The sequence below is a fragment of the Myotis myotis genome, unplaced genomic scaffold (assembly GCF_014108235.1).
Source record: "Myotis myotis isolate mMyoMyo1 unplaced genomic scaffold, mMyoMyo1.p scaffold_m19_p_52, whole genome shotgun sequence".
Taxonomy (NCBI): domain Eukaryota; kingdom Metazoa; phylum Chordata; class Mammalia; order Chiroptera; family Vespertilionidae; genus Myotis; species Myotis myotis.
The window spans coordinates 437,311-457,996 of record NW_023416360.1 but is presented as its reverse complement, the minus strand read 5'-3'; the positions used below and the strand labels follow the sequence as shown (position 1 = coordinate 457,996).

At 42.2% G+C, this 20,686-nt stretch overlaps 2 protein-coding genes across 4 annotated transcripts in view; one reads left to right on the top strand and one right to left on the bottom strand.

Moving 5' to 3' along the window:
• LOC118657345 (centromere protein P) overlaps positions 1 to 20,686 on the top strand; it is a 255,966-nt gene that overhangs the window by 65,306 nt on the left and 169,974 nt on the right. The window lies entirely within an intron of this gene.
• OGN (osteoglycin) overlaps positions 735 to 20,686 on the bottom strand; it is a 23,358-nt gene continuing 3,406 nt past the window's right edge. The window contains exons 3-6 of the mRNA XM_036311223.1: positions 8,918 to 9,076; positions 6,430 to 6,632; positions 3,015 to 3,110; positions 735 to 2,268 (exon numbers count right to left, since the gene is read on the bottom strand). Coding sequence (XP_036167116.1) covers positions 2,098 to 2,268; positions 3,015 to 3,110; positions 6,430 to 6,632; positions 8,918 to 9,076 — 629 coding nt within the window. The 3' untranslated portion in view covers positions 735 to 2,097. The remainder of the gene's footprint in view (positions 2,269 to 3,014; positions 3,111 to 6,429; positions 6,633 to 8,917; positions 9,077 to 20,686) is intronic.

The window sequence follows — 20,686 nt, the reverse complement described above, 5'->3', positions numbered from 1 at the left end:
AAGTTTGCCACCCAGGGCCATTTTCCCACTTTTGACCCCATCAGTTAGCTCTCATCAAGTTTATTTTTCCAGATAAACTTACAATTTATTTCCTTTAATTTAATCAGGATTATGATAACATAAAGATTCTATTTTTTTCAAATACAACAGAGCCCTTCTGTTTAAATGGGTTTTATTTTGCACTGTTTATTTTATCTTCAATTAAATGTACTCACTATCATGCTAGGACTTTGAAAGTATAAAGGGAATATTTATGTGCTCAGTGAGCTTCAGTCATTGAGAAATGAGGCATGCACACAAAATAATGAGAAAGCAGTATAATAGTCATGATTATCAGTTACTGAAATAAAATACATGAATGAGTTAATAGTGTTATGAGGTAATTATTATGGCCTTAAAAGATCACAGATTGTTTAATGAAAAAGTTTTATTTTGGGGTCAGCCTTGACAAATTGGGGAAAAAATGAAAAACAGATAGGAGGTCATTCTAGGTAGGGGAAAAATGGAAACAAATGGAAGCAAATGCTTAAAAATAGGAATAACTATTTGTTCTGGGAATAATATACAGAGACCAGCTTGATTCTAATGTACAGTTTATATTGGAAACAATGTCAGTAATTTTATTGTTGTTGTTAAGCCTCACCTGAGGATATTTTTCCATTGATTTTTAGAGAGTGGAAGGGAGGAGGAGAGAGAGAGAAACATGGACATTGATTGCTTGCCTCCTGCACAGGGCCCGGGGATCGAGCCTGCAACCAAGGCACATGCCCTTGCTGGAATCCTTCAGTCCGCAGCCAGTGTTCTGTCCACTGAGCCAAACTGGGTTGGGCCAATGTTGATAATTTTTTTTTTTTGCGGTAATTTTTATATACACAGTTCAGTCATGTTTCTGAAGCACTGATAATTTTGTATGTAACTCCAAAATAATGTGGAGATAAAGACTTTTGAATGGGGTTTGGACAAATGTAAAGTTACGTTAGAAACTAATCTGACAGCATTGTGTCATCATAAGTCTTCACTATTAGATTGAAGATGAATTCTCACCATTAAATGTATTAGTTGCTTATGGATCTATAGAAAATGTTCCCCAGAAACTTTCTTGTGAATATAAGGTCTGTTTGGGTGAACGGGGATGTGTATGGGTGGATGGGAGGGTGGTATGTAATAACACCATGGAATTCATTTGGTTTTTATGTCTTACATTTGGACAAATTTATTGATAAGATTCCCCATTCCTGTAACGTAAAAAAGAAAATGTTTTGCAGTATTTATCATATTTGTAAGCCTTTACAATAGAGAACTTTATAGCTGTTTTCTGAGAAATGGGATGGACTTTTTTTTTTCCCTCAAGCATACTGGTTTTTATCTTCTTGGCTTCTTAAAATATTTTATACTAGATTTAGAATGTTAATGTAGAAGAAAGAGATTTCTATACTGTTTTACTGAAACCTTTAACTGTGTGACTACAAAGCAGAATAACATTGAACATGACTATATTAGCTCTTTATCAGAGTAAAATTATACTTTATTTGGAAAGTTTTACCTATGAGACTATACCCTATTTCTCAGGCTAAGTAAAAAGATAATAGCTGCCTTAATAGAAAGAAAGAGTTTCTCCTTCATAATGAATAATGTCTGAATTATAAAAGAAAAATGGGAGATCACTGGAAATATTTAGCTTTTCAGAGTTTTTGGAATGTCAGCCTTAACTACTTTTAGGGATCCAGTAAAGGCCAGAAAAGACAAACAGTTGAAAGTTTCTTGGACTTATCCTTTTACTTCATTAGTAATAGAAATAATGCTTCTTAATTTTGGGTATTTGCATAAAAATATACCTTTTAAATGGCGCTCTGCTATAGCCTACAAAGATTTTGTAGTACTGTTTAAATATTTTCTCATTACGTTGTTTTAAACTTAGAGATTCAGACTTACTTCTTACTTATATGTAAGCTTTTGAACATACTTGCTTAAAACAAAAAATTCCTTCATAGTGGGAAACAAAGTTAATATTAAACAGGTATTTATGCTCCTTTAGACATTGTTGAGATAGATTATAAGTATGTGTGTGCTTTAGTTTATATGCTGCACTAATAGTGGTTAAAAGTATGAGCCTACAGGTAATCTTTTTAAGCAGATAAAACTGTTGGGATGCTTTCCCAGGGCGATGGGATTTCCCTCCAAGCGTATCTCTTCAATGCGGTTCCGAATATAACGGGTGTCATTAGCCTTGCAGAATGTATCATCTGTAATTGAAGTTATGTTGTTAAACTGGAAAACAAAAGGGAAAAGGTATTCAGATAGCTGAAATCAATCTTTTGTATGCCATGCAATGGGATCTCAAAATATTTTATCTAAAAAGTGATTTTTAAACTACTGTATTGTACATAGTGTGTATCCATCATCATGGTAATTAAACCCTCTCTGTGCAAGGTCAGCCTTTACTTTTAAGTCTACAGCATGACTTTGGAAGAACAGACAACTTGCTATTATACTAGCTGGAAAAATGTATCCTATTCTAGAGTGTCAGCGCAAAATGCATACTATGCCCTTAAGTAACCTTTAAATAAGTAAAAAGAACAAATAGGAATTCTTATAATGCTGAAAGATCAATTTTAGTTTATTTTTATACCCTCTTCACTTTTCTTTACCTTAAGTTGATGTTGAACAGTAAAGTCAGTTGGAAAGGCTTCAAAAGCAAAGATTTATTGCTATTTAGAGAAAGAAACTTAAGCCCAAGGTTTAAGTGTCCCCCAACTTCAAATCCATGTGCCAGGTTAACTAGGAGACACTGCACAGCTCGGGACTAACACCCTCTGAGAGCAGGCCTCAGACCTGGTGTTGCTGGTCCTTTCAAGTGCTCTGGACAGAACCCGGGTTGGTGGGCGGAGAGTGCATTGGGCTCATAGTGATACTTTTGATAAAATTTACCTGTGAATGTGCGTTTTATAATGAGCCATAAGACTGATCGTTAGTAATTTAAATTAAAGTCAGGTATTTGAAAGGTGCAGTCCTACCTGAAGATGAATTACACGTAGGCTTTCTGGTAAATTAAGAGGCACAGATTCCAGCGCGTTGTGGTCCAAATAGAGGAAGGACAGGTTACTCAGTTTCTGCAAGGAAAGGCACTTTTACTTCAGTGAGGTCAGTGCATTTCTTCATAGGGTTCCAGTGCTACACACTCATGTATGTCCACATGGATATACAAATTGGTACTGACAGAGACATGTCCGTACTATTTATCATTGCTATTAGAGTGTTTTGGCTTTGGGGGTATTTTTGGCCTCACAAATGGTGTACTTTGTCTCTTACGAAGGGCAGTAGACCTCTGCTGGAGACCCAGCGGTGCCCGACTCGGCCCTCACACCAGTGTCTGGGGCCCTTTGACTTTGTCTTAGGAGCAGCCAATGGGACAGTCCCTATACAGGATTACAGGTGGATCCTGGTGCTCTCATAACTTGTCTTGAACCTCCAGAACTTCCCATTTTAGGTCCAATTTATGGCAAAACGAATATTCCTAAGAGGTGTATATGCTTGTTGGTAAGATGTTTCCCAAAGCTATTTACTAAATACTTTTTTAGTAAAAAAACCCCCCCCAAGGGTTTGATATCATGACCAGTAACCCAGTTATCTATACTAATAATAGAGGAATATGCAAATTGCCCAGGACGCCGTCACAGTAAGAGTATCAACCGAACAGCAAGGCTGTGTGGGGCGACAAGGCTGGCAGGGGGCTTAGTGAGGGATGACCAAACAACTGAACAGCAGGCTGCGTGGGGCAACTAGGCCAGCAAGGGGGGGGGCAGTTGGGGGTGACCAGGCTGGTGGAGGGGCAGTTGGGGGTGACCAGGCTGGTGGAGGGGTAGTTGGGGGCGACCAGGCTGGCAGGAGGCAGTTAGGGGTGACCAGACCGGCAGAGGGGGGCCGTTGGGAGCAACCAGGCTGGCGGGGGTGGGGGGGCAGTTAGGGGTGATCAGGCCAGCAGGCAGATGAGCAGTTAGGAGCCAGCGGTCCCAGATTGTGAGAGGGATGTCCGATCCCTGGGATTGCCCTAAACTGGCAGTTGGACATCCCCCAAGGGGTCCTGGATTGGAGAGGGTGCAGGCTGGGTTCAGGGGACCCCCTGTGCACGAATTTAAAGCACTGGGCCTCTAGTTGAGTATAATTTTATAATGATTTCAAGATGTAGTTTCCCCTGACATTAATCTTTTACCTTATCTCTGATGTACATCCTGTAGCAGAATTTGCAAATTTTAATTTTTTAGAATTAATTTGCTGTTATTGATACTTCCTTAGCATTTCATCATTCACCATATGGACCCCAAGTTCCTGTCTTGCCCAGGGGCCCTCTTCACTTGAGGTAGAGCAGAGGTGGGTACCTCCAGCCCGAGGGCCCTATAAGGCCTGAAAATAATTTGGTCTGGCCCTGCCAATGCATTAGGGGTGAGTTAATTAAATGTTTGACCAAGTATAGCAGGATAATGTTTAAGTTAATAATTTTGTGTGGCCTGCAAATGATATTATAAATATCCACATGGCCCTTGGCAGAAAGAAGGTTTCCCACCCCTGGGTTAGAGTAACTGGATTTACCAGTGGCTTTTGCAGCCTAGAGTGTTAAGCCAAACTGCAAGGTAGCTGAGTTTATCATTTCCATGTCAACTTGTCATGAATCCCTATTGTAATGCATGTGTAAAATGCAAAATATTCAAACATTCCTTTTTGAAATGTTGATCAGTTCCTGTAGGTCTTTAAAATGCCAGTTATTCAAAGGCTTACTGGATAGAATTATTTATCTTCAACTTACAGGGGTTTTTGTTTTTATTCATTTATTCTTTCAAACATTTTTATTGATTTCAGAGAGTAAGGGAAAGGGAAGAGAGAGGTAGAAACATCAATGATGAAAGGGAATCATTGTTCGGCTGCCTCCAGCATGCCCCCTACTGGCGATCGAGCCCACAACCCAGGCATGTGCCCTTGACTGGAATTGAACCCAGGACCCTTCAGTCCGCAGGCCAATGCTCTATCCACTGACCCAAACCAGCTAAGGTGGTTTTTGTTTGTTTTCAAAAGTCCCCTAAATCCATTAAATTCTGTGAAACTTTGATTTATCTCTAGTATGCCCCTTAAAGTAGAAAGAGGGTCCCTTAATTGTAGACAGAAATAGGAGAAAAGTGGAATATTTTTACATTTTCTGACACATATGTTTGTGGATAGATTGTACATTGTGTGATTATCATTAATTTATGATAATGAATATTTGATAGTTTTAGGTGCTTATCATTACAAGTTACAAACCTTTTTGAATGAGGTTTTCTCTTGTCAACAATAGCATGATCCTTTATCTGGGGTTCCTTTCTGGGCTGAGATGATTACTTCTCTATAGACTATGCATTTCAAGACAACCTGGCTACCAAAGTCACACACCTTCCCCTTTTCCTGTACATACATTTCCTTGAAATACTAAATTAAGAAAAGTAATTTTTACTACATAGATAATTTTGTTTTTGGTGCCATCATGGGATTCAAAAGGAAGGCTATAAAATTTTATGGTCTAATATGTTGAAGTATTAAAATTAAAATTCACTTCTATAACTTTATTTTTTCTGGCATTAGTAAATTACTCATATTGTAAGGAAAAAGGCAGGAAAACTCCCTTTTGGAGGTCTTGGTTCCATGCGGCTGTGAACCATCTATACTAATAAAGGGTAATATGCTAATTAGACTAGACATTTTGTGGACGACCTTTTGGTCGTCCTTCCTGACAAAGCCAGGCCTGGGGTGAAGCAGCCCGTGGTCCTGGCCGCCTGCAGCTGGCCCGGGCGAAGCCGGCCCAGGTCCCAGGTGCTTATGGCCAGCAGAGGCAGGGATGCCTGGGTCCTGGGTGCCTGCGCCTGGCCGGAGGAGGGAAGCCTGTGTCCTGGGAGCAGGGGCTGAGGCAGAGGCGGTTAGGAGTGATCAGGCCAGCAGGGGAGCAGTTAGGGGCGATGAGGCAGGCAGGCAGAGGTGTTAGGGGCGATGAGGCAGGCAGGCAGGTGAGCTGTTAGGAGCCAGCGGTCCTGGATTGTGAGAGGGATCCCAGCCTGCGAGAGGGCACAGGCTGGGCTAAGAGACCCCACTCCCCAATTCATGAATGCCGTGCACCCGTCCTCTACTGTCTGTTTAAATAAGTATTTGCTTTGTAAGCAAGTGAAAAATATAAGACACAAAGTAGTCCATGAAATAAGATAAAGATTATATAATTTTGTAAGGCACAGGCATAAATGAGCCTAATGGTGTTGCTATTTGTTAGGTAAATAATGTCTTCATTTATTAAATTAAAATTATCTTAAAACATAAAACCAAATTCTAGACCAGAACTTCTCTTTCTTTTATCCTATCATCCCTGGCTGTATAAAACTGATACTGTATTCAGTCATACTATAAAATACTTACTTTGAATGTATTTGCTTTGATTCCTCTACTCTTGATTTTGTTGTATTTTGCATTAAATAAAGTAAGCTTGGGAGGAAGAACTGGAAGTTTCAATAGTTGATTTTCAGCTAATGTCAGTTCTTCTAACAGAGAAAGCTTTGAAAAAGTAGTGTCTTCTATATCTTCAATCAAATTTCCCGTAAAATCGAGTCTTCTTAAATTAGCTTGAAGGGGAAGTATACAGAAAATATACAAAAATAAGAAGTTAAATTTTCATTTGTGTGGACTGAAGAAAAGTATTTAACAGGTCATTCAGCCATATTTTTAGTGTCTAGTAGAGTATCTACTGTTAGTAGCTCAAGAAGTTTTGTTGAATTAATGCTGAGCATCTATTCTGTGCTTTCACTTATGGCCTTTCTAACTGGAGTCTAGAATGACAGGTTCAGAAGAGAATTTAGTAGAGTCCTACTGTATTCTGAATTTTCAGGATGCTCAGGCAGTTTGAAAGAAATTCTTGTTGCAAATCATGGAAAATAAGCATTACACTTGATTGAATAGAATCACAAACTTTTTTGCTGGCATGTTGCATTGTCATTGTGGGTATGTTATCTGAATTGTTCTATGCCTTATTGGTTGACAACAGACAAAAATGCTTCTCATTATATGGGACAGTCATGTGTATAAAATTACCACAAACACTGAATTAGTAAATATGGAACATTATGGCTCCCAGGGGAAATGCAGGGCTAGGTTCCTTCAACCCTCTGATCACACATTTTCATCAGCAAACAATACATAATTTTATGTGTGTTTCTTTTTATAGACTTCTTTTTTTTTTTTTAACTGATTTCAGAGAAGAAGGGAGAGGGAGAGAGAGATAGAAACGTCAGTGATGACAGAGAATCGTTGATCGGCTGCCTCCTGCACACCCCCTACTAGGGATTGAGCCTGTAACCTGGGCATGTGCCCTTGACTGGATTCATACCCATGAGAGAGATATAGAAACATCAATCTGCAGGTCAACGCTCTATCCACTGAGCCAAACCAGGTAGGGCTATAGCCTTTAGTATATACTGTTGATACATTAACATTGAACTCAGTAGCCATCAGCACTGGAGCTCACACTTGAATGAAGGTTACTAACACATGAATTTTCTTCACAAGGCACATCACAGCCAGCCTTCTTGCATTTAGGAACACTAGACAGCACTTTAGCACCACACTTAGGGGCCATTTTAAACAGCAAACATCACAAAAATGTGAAAACTGTGGCACTAAGACTGAACAGGACTGGTTCACAGTATGAGAGCAGAAACAAAAAGTCAGAACATCACCTTCGACCTCTACTGGCTAACTCAGTTGTTTTTGCCACTGTGTATGTGTCTGCAAATGACTGTGAAAGTGCTGCAAATATTGATTTTGGGATTACAACTAAATTTTAGCAAGCCAGTGAGTTTGAAAATGTGGAATCCACAAATAATGAGGAACAACTATACTTCAGCCAGTGGGAGTCACCAGAACGGCATGAATCCAGTTACTGTTAATCTTGTACATGTGTAGTGGGGCGGGGCCAGTGTACATTTTTCAGTGTGATTTTCCTCAGAAGCATTTGACAACATAGGCATCTAGAAAATTTATGAGGGATTAGTGACCCAGGACTGGGACTAGGCTCTGCAGAAGACAGAGGATTGGTTTGCTAGGATGCCAGAAGCCAAGATTGCGAATGACTCAAGAAGGACACCAGCTCTACTAGAATTATCTGAGGAGTTTGGTTGTTTTTGATGATGCCGGGGCCTCTCCCCAGACCTCAACCTCTGGGGACTTAGGGCCTGCCTGGTATTTTAAATATATTTTTATTGATTTCAGAGAGGAAGGGAGAGCAAGAAAGAGATGGAAACATCAGTGATGAGATAGAATCCTTGATTGGCTGCCTCCTGCACACACCCCCACTGGGGATTGTGCCCACAACTGGGGCATGTGCCCTGACCAGGAACTGGACCATGATCTCCTGGTTCATAGGTCAACGCTCAACCACTGAGCCACGCCGACCAGTTCCTGCCTGTTAATTTTTAAATGCTTCCCCAGATATTTTAAATTATGCAGTCAGATTTAAGAACCGTGAGTTAAAGTAAGGAAAAGCAGTTTCTGTGCTTTTACAGTGAAGGTAGAAAATAAAACATTGTAATTGGAGAAGCATCCTGATTATATTGGTGCTGCTGACTAGCAAGTGGATCTTGAAGTATTGGGGTTGAGAAGACATAGTTTGCCTATATGGAAAATGGGCTGTCAACACAGACACCAAAATTACCAGTAAAGAAGGATGGCAGAGGATATCTGAATGGAAAGGAGATTCATCAACAAATCAATGAATTTTTGTGAAATGTGGTAGATACTTAAAATACACCTATACACCTAGATGTGATAGGCCATGAGTACCTAGAATTTTGTGTTTATAGGAGTTAAATACTAGCATGATTTAATATTAATATCTTATTTAAAACTAACTTACGTATTTCTGCAAAATCTTTGGCAGTCAGCTTTTTAATTTTGTTGAATCGTGCATAAAGATAGGCTGATTCCTTTGGCAAGGGTGGTACAACTTCAATGTCAACTTCTTCACAGTATACAGAGCCACTTAAACACACACACAGCAGGCACGTGGGCATTTCTAATTGGGAAAAGTCATAAACGTATAAACAGTAAGAACATTTGGCCTCTACTGGCAAACTTATTGCTATTATGAATGTTATTACTGATTTGAAAAGATATTTTACAGAAGTGTAGGTGATGGGAAAGATACCATGATTATGATTGCTAAAGACCTGCATTATAACTGATAATTCACCAGAATTTATTTTAGATTTTGTAATTCAGTCTTTTTTATTCTCTGCTTTTGCATTGATTCTTTAATTGCTGAATTGATCGACAGTTATATTTCCTCATTTGAATACCAGAAAAAAATTGTAAAGTAGGACTTAAGGTAAACAGGAGCTTGATTTATTCCTTGGTGTGGCACAAACACATTTTAGATTGATGACAGCTAAGGAGTTTAGAAACTACTGGTTAGATAAGCAAACTGTTAACTTGAAAATTAGAGTCAGTGTAGACACTGTTGAGATTCCATGTGACTCTGCTGTCATCCATTGCATTTATTTGTCATGCCTTTTTTTGTCTCTTTTAACCTGGAACAGTTTTATTAGTCTTTATTTTTCACCTCTTTTTTGAAAATTTTTTAATTTAAAAAAAATTATGTTTTATGGTCTATATTTTGCAAAATGTCTTTTTATTAGGATTTGTCTGAGGCTCCCCATTTGGGGCAGGAATACCATGGAAATGGTGTAGGGTTCTCAGTGCCATGCATCAAGGCGCACAAGGTATCTATTTGTCCCATTCCTGACAATGCTGTCTTTGGTCACTTGCTTCATTTGGTATCCACCATGTTTCTCACTCTGTAAAGTAAATGTTTTTCACTTTGTAATTAATAAGTATTTTTCAGAGAAGTACTTTGAGATTTCAAATATCTGATTTGCCATTAAACTCTCATCCACTAGTTTTATCATCCATTGATTCTTTTTTTTTTTTAAATATATTTTATTGATTTTTTACAGAGAGGAAGGGAGAGAGATAGAGAGTTAGAAACATCGATGAGAGAGAAACATGGATCAGCTGCCTCCTGCATATCTCCTACTGGGGATATGCCCGCAACCCAGGTACATGCCCTTGACCGGAATCGAACCTGGGACCTTTCAGTCCGCAGGCCGACGCTCTATCCACTGAGCCAAACCGGTTTCGGCCATCCATTGATTCTTAACCTGAATTGTTTATCAGTAGGATAGTTGCCAAATAATGATTTTCTAAATCCATCATTCTTTCTATACTTGTTCGTTGGCATTCTGGTGTAAGGTGGAGCATTCCCTTCTTGTTTGTTTGTTTATTTATTTATTTCTGTCAGTATGAACTTACGAATTCCTTATCCTATAGGTCATAATACATTATCATAACATTTATTTTTATAATCAAACTAGAGACCCAGTGCATGAATTTGTGCACCGGGGCGGGGGGGTCCTTCAGCCGGGCCTGGGCCCTCTTGCAGTCCAGGAGATACGAGAGGCTCCCGCCACCGCAACTGCGCTCGCCAGCTATGAGCCTGGCTCAGGGCTTCTGGCTGAGCGGCACTCCCCCATGGGAGCGCACTGACCACCAGGAGACAGCTCCTGCGTTTAGTGTCTGCCTCCTGGTGGTCTGTGTGCATTATAGCGACTGGTCATTCCGCCGTTTGGTTGATTTGCATATTAGCCTTTTATTATATAAGATTTTCACAGATTAGCCAGTGAGAACTCTTTTAAACTTTTTTATACTGCCACAGCTTTTCTGTGGTTAGCACATTAAGCGCCGTGTCAGTCACCGGTGACTGAAACAGAAAGGAAGACAAAACAGGCTTGGCGCTTAACGTGTTAAATGACATACAATAAATTGCACATATTTAACTTGTATAATGTATACGTTTTTGGCATTTTTATATACCCATAAAACCATTACCACAATTGAGATAATTAACACACCCATTACCCCCAAAACTTTCTTACGCCCTTTGGTAATCCCTCCCTCCCAATCTTGTATCGAAAGAATCATGTGGTATATACTCTTGTCGGACTTTTTTCACTCTGCGTAGTTACTGTGAGATTCATCTGTTGTTGCTTGTATCCGTAGTGCATTCTTCTTTATTACTGAGTAGTATTCCCTTGTTATAGTTATATTTTATGGACATTTCAGTTGTTTCCAGTTTTGGGGTATTTTAAAGAAAGCTGCTAAAAATGTTCATGTACAAGTTGTGTGGACTTAATGCATTTGTTTTCTGGGGTAAATACCTAAGAGTAGAATGGCTGGGTAGGTGTATGTTTACCTTTTGAAGAAAGTCCCAAACTATTTTCCAAAGTGGCTGTGACATTTTATATTCCCATCAACACTTCATGAGTGCTCCAGTTGCTCCATATCCTCACCACCATTTTGGTATGATTGGAGTTTTTCATTTTAGCCACTCAGGTAAGGTGGGTTGTGGTATCTCATGTTTTAATTTGCATTTTCCTAATGACTAATGATGCCAAGCATCTGTTTATATTTGCCATCCATGTATTTTCTTTGGTGAAGAGTCTGTTCATCTAGCTTATTTTTTAAATGCATTTTTTTGGTATTATTATTGAAGTATAAGAGTATATTATTGAATTATAAGAGTATATATTATAGATATGTCATTTATCAGATTTATGTTTTGCAGATATTTTCCTCCAGTCTGTGGCTTGTCTTTTTATTTTATTTTAGTTTTATATATATTTATTGATTTCAGAGAGGAAGGGAGAGGGAGAGAGCGATAGAAACATCAATGATGAAAGAGAATCATTGATTGGCTGCCTCCTGCACACCCCTACTGGGAATGAGCCCATAACCAGGGCCTGTGCCCTTGACCAGAATCAAACTTGGGACCCTTCAGTCCACAGGCCGATGCTCTCTCCACGGAGCCAAACCACTTAGGGCTCTTTTTATTTTCTTATCAATGTCTTTTGAATAGCAAACATTTTTAAGTTTAATGAAGAACAGTTGATTCATTTGTGTTTTATTTAAGAAATCTTTGCCAACCACTAAGTTTCCATTCTATGTTTTCTTTTAAAGGTTGTATAGTTTACACTCTTTATATATTTAAGCATAGAGTCCATTTTGAGTTAATTTTTATATGTGGTATAAAGAAGGGTCAAAGTTTATTTTTTATTTTCCTATAACCATCTGCTTCTTTCAGCACCATTTTTAAAATAAATTGTCTTTTTTTTTTAGTTGAATTGGCATCATTGTAAACAATCATATTGTGTAAGTCTGTTTCTAGACTGTGTTGTTTCATTGATCTGTTTGTTTATTTTTGTGCTCATATCACAGTATCTTGATTCCTATACCTTTATAATAAGTGCTGATATTAGGTTGTATAAATTCTCCAATGTAATTCTTCAGTGTTGATATGACTGTTCTAAGTTCTTTGCATTTCCACATAAATTTGACAATAAGCTTGTTAATTTAAATAACAGGAAAGCCTGATAGATTTTTAATTGTTATTGCATTGAATCTACAGAAAAATTTGAGAAAAATTGACATCTTAATAACTTTGAGTTTTCTGATCATTGAACACACTGTATCTATTTATAAGTTTAGGTCTTCTTAAATTTCTCTCAGTATTGTTGTCTAGATTTTAGTGTGCAGGTCCTTGTACATCTTTTGCAAATTTATACCCAGGTATATTTTATATTTTGATTAATTCTTTAAAAGTTAAATGTTGCCATTATTATTTGAGTACTTCCTTATTTTCTGGCTTGGTAAGATGTCCCAGACCAATCTTGCCTTTTCCCTGGCCCAAGCCTGACATTAGCTATTTCTTCAAGGAGTACTGGTTACTTTTAATGGAGAATAGTATTTAGAAACCAAGATTTGGGTGTTGATATGCTCCTTGCTACTGGAATCTCATTGCTTCTAGGCTTTTCCATCAGAGAGAGCTAGGAAATGTATGCATGCATATTTGTCTCTCTCTCTCTCAATATGTAATAATACACATACATACACACATGATACATATGTCCTATCTCTATATATAAAAACCTAAGTGACCATTACAATGGAATGACCAGTCGACCAGTTGCTATGATACGCACTGACCACCAAGGGCAGACGCTCAAGGCAGGAGCTGCCCCCTGGTGTTCAGTGCACTCCCACAGGGGGAGCGCCGCTCAGCCAGAATCTGGGCTCACAGCTGGCAAGTGCAGCTGCTGCAGCGGAAGCCTCTCGTGACTCCGTGGCAGCACTACCAAGTGGTGGCAGTAGGCATATAGGCTGGGATGAGCACAAGCGGTGCAGCACCTGGCCCTGCTTCTGGCTACTCCATGGCTGCCTGCCACTTGGCGCACTGCTACATCCCTTGGGGGGTGTCCGACTGCCGGTTTAGGCCCAATCCCCGCAGGCCAGTCGGACATCTCCCGAGAGTTCCTGGATGCAAGAGGGTGCAGGCCGGGCTGAGGGATACCTTTCCCCTCTCCCCCCGACCCGCCCAGTGCATGAATTTCATGAAGTGGGCCTCTAGTATACATATATATACACATATACATGCACGTATATATACATCATATACTCATCCTATCTAATAAAAGAGAAACATGGTAATTAGCCGTAACTTCTCTACCCTTCCCATTGGCTAATCAGCGAGATATGCAAATTAACTGCCAACCAAGATGGTGGCCGGCAGCCAGGCAGCTGACGCGAACAGGGAGGCTTGCTTGCTCCAGTGACGGACGAAGCCAGGTTCCCGGCCTGACGCTGCCGGCCTCTCAGCTGCTAAGAAACATTGTTACAAATATAGAAGCTAAACAAAACCCCAGAAACCTGCTTTCAGTCAGCCGGGATCTCAGAGCTGGAGTCGCAACAAAGTTTCAAATACAGAAGGTAAACAAAGTCCAGAAACCTGCTTTCAGCTGCCGAGGTCTGAGCTAAAGCCGGCTCTCAGCTCCAGTGACAGCCATAGAACGTAAATAAATCCCAGAATAAGGAAAAAAGGAGAGGCTGAGAGCTTCAGTCACCCGCCAGCCTGAAAACAGCCCTCAGCCCCTCACCCAGACAGGCCAGGCACCCCAGTGGGGACCCGCATCCTGAAAGGGGTGTGACCAGCTGCAAACAGCCATCATCCCCTCACCCAGGCTGGCCAGGCACCCAAGTGGGACCCCCACCCTGATCCGGGACACCCTTCAGGGCAAACCAGCCGGCCCCCACCCATGCACCAGGCCTCTATCCTATATAGTAAAAGGGTAATATGCCTCCCAGCACCGGGATCAGCAGAGCCTCAAGGCCTCCCGGCCTGGGATCAGCAGAGCCACAAGGCCTTCTGAACCCGGGATCAGCGGAGCCGCGAGGCCTCCCGGCACTGGGATCAGTGGAGCCGCAAGGCCTCCTGGCACCAGGATCAGTGAAGCAGCGAGGCTTCCCAGCACCGGGATCAGCAGAGCCGCGAGGCCTCCTAGCACCGGGATCAGCGGAGCCGTGAGGCCTCCCAGTACCGGGATCAGCGGAGCCACGAGGCCTCCCGAACCTGGGGTCAGCAGAGCTGCGAGGCCTCCAAGCACCGGAATCAGCGGAGCCGCGAGGCCTCCCGGCACCGGGATCAGCGTGACAGGGGGCAGCGCCCAAACCCCCTGATAGCCCTGCGGCTCTGTGTGTGACAGAGGGAGGGGTCACAACCTCCCTATCTGCCCTGCTCTGTTCGTGACAGGGGAAGGTGCCCCAACCCCCTGATTGACCCTGCTCTGTTGCCGGGAGCCGGTCCATCCTTGCTGTTTCAAGGGACCTGGCATATATGGCATACTGTTCTTAATGTTTGCTCACCTTCTTGGCGCTATGTGTTTTAACCAAGGTCACCTCTCCGAGAAAGGTTGTTTCCCCAGGTAGGGATTTTCTCCTGAAATTAGGGAGGGAATAAAACCCCTTAACTAAGTGCCAGGTGGGTAGTTAATCACTTCAACTACGAACAATCATGCTTAAGCTACATAATCTTTACTCCCTGGAATGGAGATAAGAAACGCCCTAACCTTTGGAATAGAGATTGATAGGATTGGAATCAACTGGTATAAATACAGATGTAACAAGACAACAGGACACAGAACCTAGACACAGAACCTACACAGAACCTAGAGACAGAAGAACGTTGCTGGAGAGAACATGGCAAAAGATCCTGGACAGAAACTGGCAACAGAACCTAGAGACAGAACCTAGAGACAGAACATGGCAAAAGATCCTGCATAGAAACTGGCAACAGAACCTAGCGAGAGAACCTGGCTGAAGAACCTAGAGACAGAACCTGGCTACAGAACCTGGCAATAGAACCAGGCAAGAGAACCCAACCATGCTGATCAACTGAACACTGCCTCCGAGTCTTTCCCTCTTCGCCGACTCCGTCCAGACCTTTGGGGACCCCTGGACCTGCTGGGGTTGGACCCCAGCACTCTGTGCCTGATAGAGGGGAGCTCCCCAACCCCCTGATAGGCCCTGCTCTGTGTGTGACAGGGTGCGGCGCCCCAACCCCCCAATTGGCCCTACCTTGAGCGTGACTTAGGGTGGCATCGCAACTTCCTGATCCGCCCTGCTCTGTGCATGGCAGGGGGGAGCTCCCCAACCCCCTGATCTTCCCTGCTCTGTGGGTGACAGTGTACGGAGCCCCAACCCCCCTGATGGGCCCTGCTCTGTGCGTGATGAGGGCAGCGCTCCAACCCCCTGATCGGCCGGCTCTGTGCCTGATAGGGGGGAGCTCCCCAACCCCCTGATCGGCCCTGCTCTGTGTGTGACAGGGTGGAGCCGCAACCTCCCCATAGGCCCTGCCTTGAGTGTGATGGGGTGGCACCCCAACCCCCCAATCGGCCCTACCCTGAGAGTGACTGAGGGTGGCATCGCAACCTCCTGATCTGCCCTGCACTGTGCATGAAAGGGGGTGGCGCCCCAACTCCCCAATCAGCCCAGCTCTGAGCCCGACCAGGGGCTGCGGGACAGACACCTAGGGATTGGGCCTGCCCTCTGCCACCCGGAAGTGGGCCTAAGCCAGCAGGTTGTTATCTCCCGAGGGGTCCCAGACTGTGAGAGGGCACAAGTGGGGTTGAGGGATACTGTCGTCCCCCCCCCCCCCCGCCAGCGCACAAATTTTTGCGCACCGGGCCTCTAGTCTATGTATAAAAGCCTAATATGCAAATTGTCACTGCGGGAGTTTGACCGGGAGACTGCTCGCTCTTTTTGATGTGCGCTGACCACCACGGGTGGTGCGGAACAAAGGAAGGCCCTGGTTGGCAGCTGGGGAAGGGAGGCTCCGGCTGGCAGCCGGCAACCAGGGAAGGGAGGCCCCATCCAGCAGCTGGAAGGCCCGGATTGGCCCTGATCGCCGGCCAGGCCTAGGGACCCTACCCATGCATGAATTTTATGCACCGGACCTCTAGCATATACATAAACACACCATATGCATATATACACAACACATGCGTGCTCACACAGAGACAGACACATCTATATCTGTTTCTGTATCTGTTTACAAGCCATGAGTTGATGGTGTTATAGTTTAGCTCCACAGTGTTCATTCTAGCCTTTCTCCTTTCCATATTTCTAACACCCTTCTCTGACAGTGAGGAACCTAGCTCTCATTATCCACAGTGTGTTTGCTTTTACATTACTCAGTCTTAGAACAAGCATTAAGTAGTTTCATTATTGCTACAAACCCACTCATTGGAATTTTAGTATGTATGTATGTATTTATTTTTTAGTCAGAAGGAATGCAGTCAAAACATTGTGTTGAAGGGTTACTTGGATTAGAATTTTCCCTTTTAGTGTTTTATGTTATTCATTTGAAATGCAATTAAGTTTATATTTTTCTGTTTGTATTTCACTTTGGTTTTTTATCTTATCCTTGTTGATTTTATTCATCAGTGTATTTGTTTGTTCGTTTGCCTATGTGAAGCATAACCTTGTTCTAAAATCAAATCTGCACAATAAGGTGTACACAGAGTAGTGCCACTATCCTCCCACACAGCTCCTCATTTCCCATCCTCACTCCTTACCACTGCTGGCCCATCTGTGACCTGTAGGTAACTAGTCTCAGTTTTTTAATACCCTTCTTGGGTTTCTTTAGAAACAAGTGAACTGATGCCTGTACTTATATCACCTTCTTTGTGAGATGAAAGGCAGCATACTGTAGATAGACTGTTGTACTTGGGTTTTTTTCATATATGTTTTCTGGAAATCATTCCATATTAGTTCAATAGATATCATTTATTTTCACAACTGCATAGTATTCCCTTGTGTGGATATGCAATACTTTATACGTACACTCTCCAATGTATGGAAAATTTGATTGTTTCCAATATTTTGCCATTGCAAGCAGTGTTTCAATGATTTTGCATATGTATTTTCTTTTGGATTTGGTTTTATTCGATACTAGAGGCCAGGTGCACAAAATTCGTGCAGTGGAGGGGGGTGTCTCTCAGACCAGCCTGCACCCTTTCCAATCTGGGACCCCTCGGGGGATGTCCAACTGCTGGTTTTGTCGGACATTCCTCTCACAATCCAGGACTGCTGGCTCCCAACTGCTTGCCTGCCTGCCTGCCTCATTGCCCCTAACCGCTTCTGCCTGCCAGCCTAATCACCCCCTAACCACTTCCCTGCCAGCCTGATTGGTGACTAACTTCTCCCCTACCGGCTTGATCACCCCCAACTGCCCTCCCCTGCCGGCCCAGTCACCCATAACTGCCCTCCCCTGCCAGCCCGGTTGCCCCTAACTGCCCTCCCCTTCTGGCCTGGTTGCCCCCAACTGCCCTCCCCTGCAGGCCTGGTCCCCGCCAACAGCCCTCCCCTGCCGACCTGGTCCCCCCCAACTGCCCTCCCCTGCAGGCCTGCCCCCCCCAACGACCCCCCCTGCCAGCCTGATCCCCCCCATCTGTCCTCCCCCTGCAGGCCTGGTCCCCCCCAGCTGCTCTCCCTTGCAGGCCTGGTTGCCCACAATGCCCTCCCCTGCTGGCCATCTTGTGTGAGGGCACGACGGTCAATTTGCATATTACCTCTTTGTTATATATGATTACCAAATTTTGGTCCAAAAGTGTACCAGTTTGCTTTCCACCAACAATGTATGAGATTGTCTGATACCCTGTAGCCTTGCCAACTGAATATAGTAATATGTTGTCACAGTTTTAATTTTTGTCAGTCAGGTTAAAACATGGCATTTCAATGTAATTTTAAGTTGCATTGCTCTGTGGGAGATGTAACATTTTTGTATGTTTGAGGATCATTTTTATACTAGAGGCCCGGTGCACGAAATTTGTGCATGGTGGGGAGGATCCCTCAGCCTGGCCTGTAATGATGCAAGCGTTCCGCGCCTGGCCTGGCTAGAGGCTCTCTGCGGCTGGGCGCAGAACGCTTGCCTCGTTGCTGGGGTGACGACACAAGATTCCCCCCCTATCCCCCCCTCCGGCCACTCCATGCCCACTGCCCAGGGGCCCTCCACGGCCGGGGTGGAAAGCTTGCCTTGTTGGCACGGCGATGAAGCAAGCACTCTGCCAGGCTACTCACGCCATCTTTGTGATGGAGTGATGATTGATTTGCATATTTTACCCTTTTATTAGATAGGATCAGTTGGTGAATTATCTGTACATCTCTTTTGGCTGTTTTTCCAATGTCTTTTTTCAGTCAGATTTTTTTCCTAGATCTTTACTTTAAAAATATATATATAATTTAGAGGTATTAATTCTTTGTGCAATAAGTTGCAAATATTTTTCTCAATTTTTAGTTACCTTTGACTTCACTTATGATGTATTTGCCATGCAAATTTCAGTTTATGGAGTCGAATTCATTGATATTTTCTATGGTTGCCTCTGGATTTGTAGGTACCTCACACCCAATTTATTTTCTAGGATTTGTACGGTTTCACTTTTTACATTTAGATCTGAATTTATTTGGAGTTTTTTTTCAGTGTAAGGTATAGATCTAATTGTAGTTTTTTTCAGTTGACTACTTAGTTGTCCAAGCACCATTAAAAAAAAAATCATCTTTGACTCTGGTTGGTGTTTCTCAGTGGTAGAACCTAGGCCCGTGCACTGAAGGGTCTCAGATTTGATATCTGGTCAAGAGCATGTACCTGGGTGCAGGTTTGATCCCCAGCCCAGTTGGGACACATGTGCGGGAGGCAAGCACTCTGTGTTCCTCTCTCCCCCTTCCTCCGTCCTTCTCTAAAAATCAATGGAAAAAATATCCTTGGGTGAGGATTGACAAAAAATAAATAAACAAAAAATAATCTTTGCTTCAGTGGTTTCAGATGCTGACTTTATTATATACTAAATTTGTACATGTATTTCTGCCTGATTCTGGACTTTCTAGTCTATTCATGCACCAGTATCACACTTTTTAAAAGTGTAGAGTTTTTAAAGTATGTTCTAATGTGTATGGTACTTCTGATTCCTGCAGTTACCTGGCATTTTTCAGTATTTCCCTTGCTGTTTGTGCAGCTTTGATTTTTCCATGTGAACTTGAGTATCAACCTTATCAGATCTTTAAATAAGTTTATTGTTACGAAGTTAGAGAACTGACATTTTTATGATACTGAATCACCTTAGCCATGTACAAGGAATATCTTTCCATTTGTCCAAGTCTATTTTTACTTTGATACTTTCAGGTTTCTTAAGATATATTATCTGTTTTGGTTCATTTTAATTTATTGTAGCAATATAGAAATTACTATGTGATTTTTTACTGTCATGTGAAATAATGTTCTGTGATAGAATAAGAATAAATCAAATAGATAGGAACTATTGAATAGGACTTCGTAGTTATGTTTTCTATTGATTTAAGTGAAATGTGCATTATAATTATTTATATACAGTCATGCACCATCTATTGATGTTTTGGTCATTTACAAACCACATATGCGATGAGAGTCCATAAGATTATAATGGAACTGAAAAATGTCTATCACCTAAAGAAGTTGTATCCTTCATAGCGTCGTAGCAAAATACATTACTCACGTATTTGTGGTGATGCAAACCTACTGAATTACCAGCACAGAAGAGTAACTAACACATACAATTATGTCCATAATAAATGAGTATGTCACTGACTGATGTATTTACTACAGTATAATTTTTAACATTATTTTAGCGTGTGTGTACTCTTTCTACTTAATGAACAAATCTTTACTGTAAAACTACATGCTGTATCACACTGGCAACAGCCTGAACCATCTTGTGTTTACTGTGTCTCGATTGCTTCATTTTCTTTTCTGGTTGATTTAATATTGTGTTGTTTTATACAGTAGCATGCTTTACAGGCTTGTAACCTAGGAGCAATAGGCTGTATGCACCACAGGTGTGTAGTAAGCTATACCATATAGGTGTGTGTAAGCACACTCTACAACATTTGCATGACAGCATCTCCTAATGATGCCTTTCTCAGCATGTATCTCCATCATTATGCAGCACATGACTGTATGCAGATGCTCCTCAACTTAATGGTGGAGTTATATACTGACTAGAGGCTTGTTGCACAAAGAGATTCATGCAATAGGTCTTCCTTCCCCTGGCTGCCGGCACCAGTTTTCCTCCGGCACCTGGGACCCAGGCCTTTGGTCCGGCCGCAGCGGAGAAGCCAAGCCTCTTCAGTCTCTAGTCTTCAGTCTTCACTCCGGCCTGAGCCTTCAATCTTCACTCCATGCCTGTGTATGCAAATTAACTGCCAT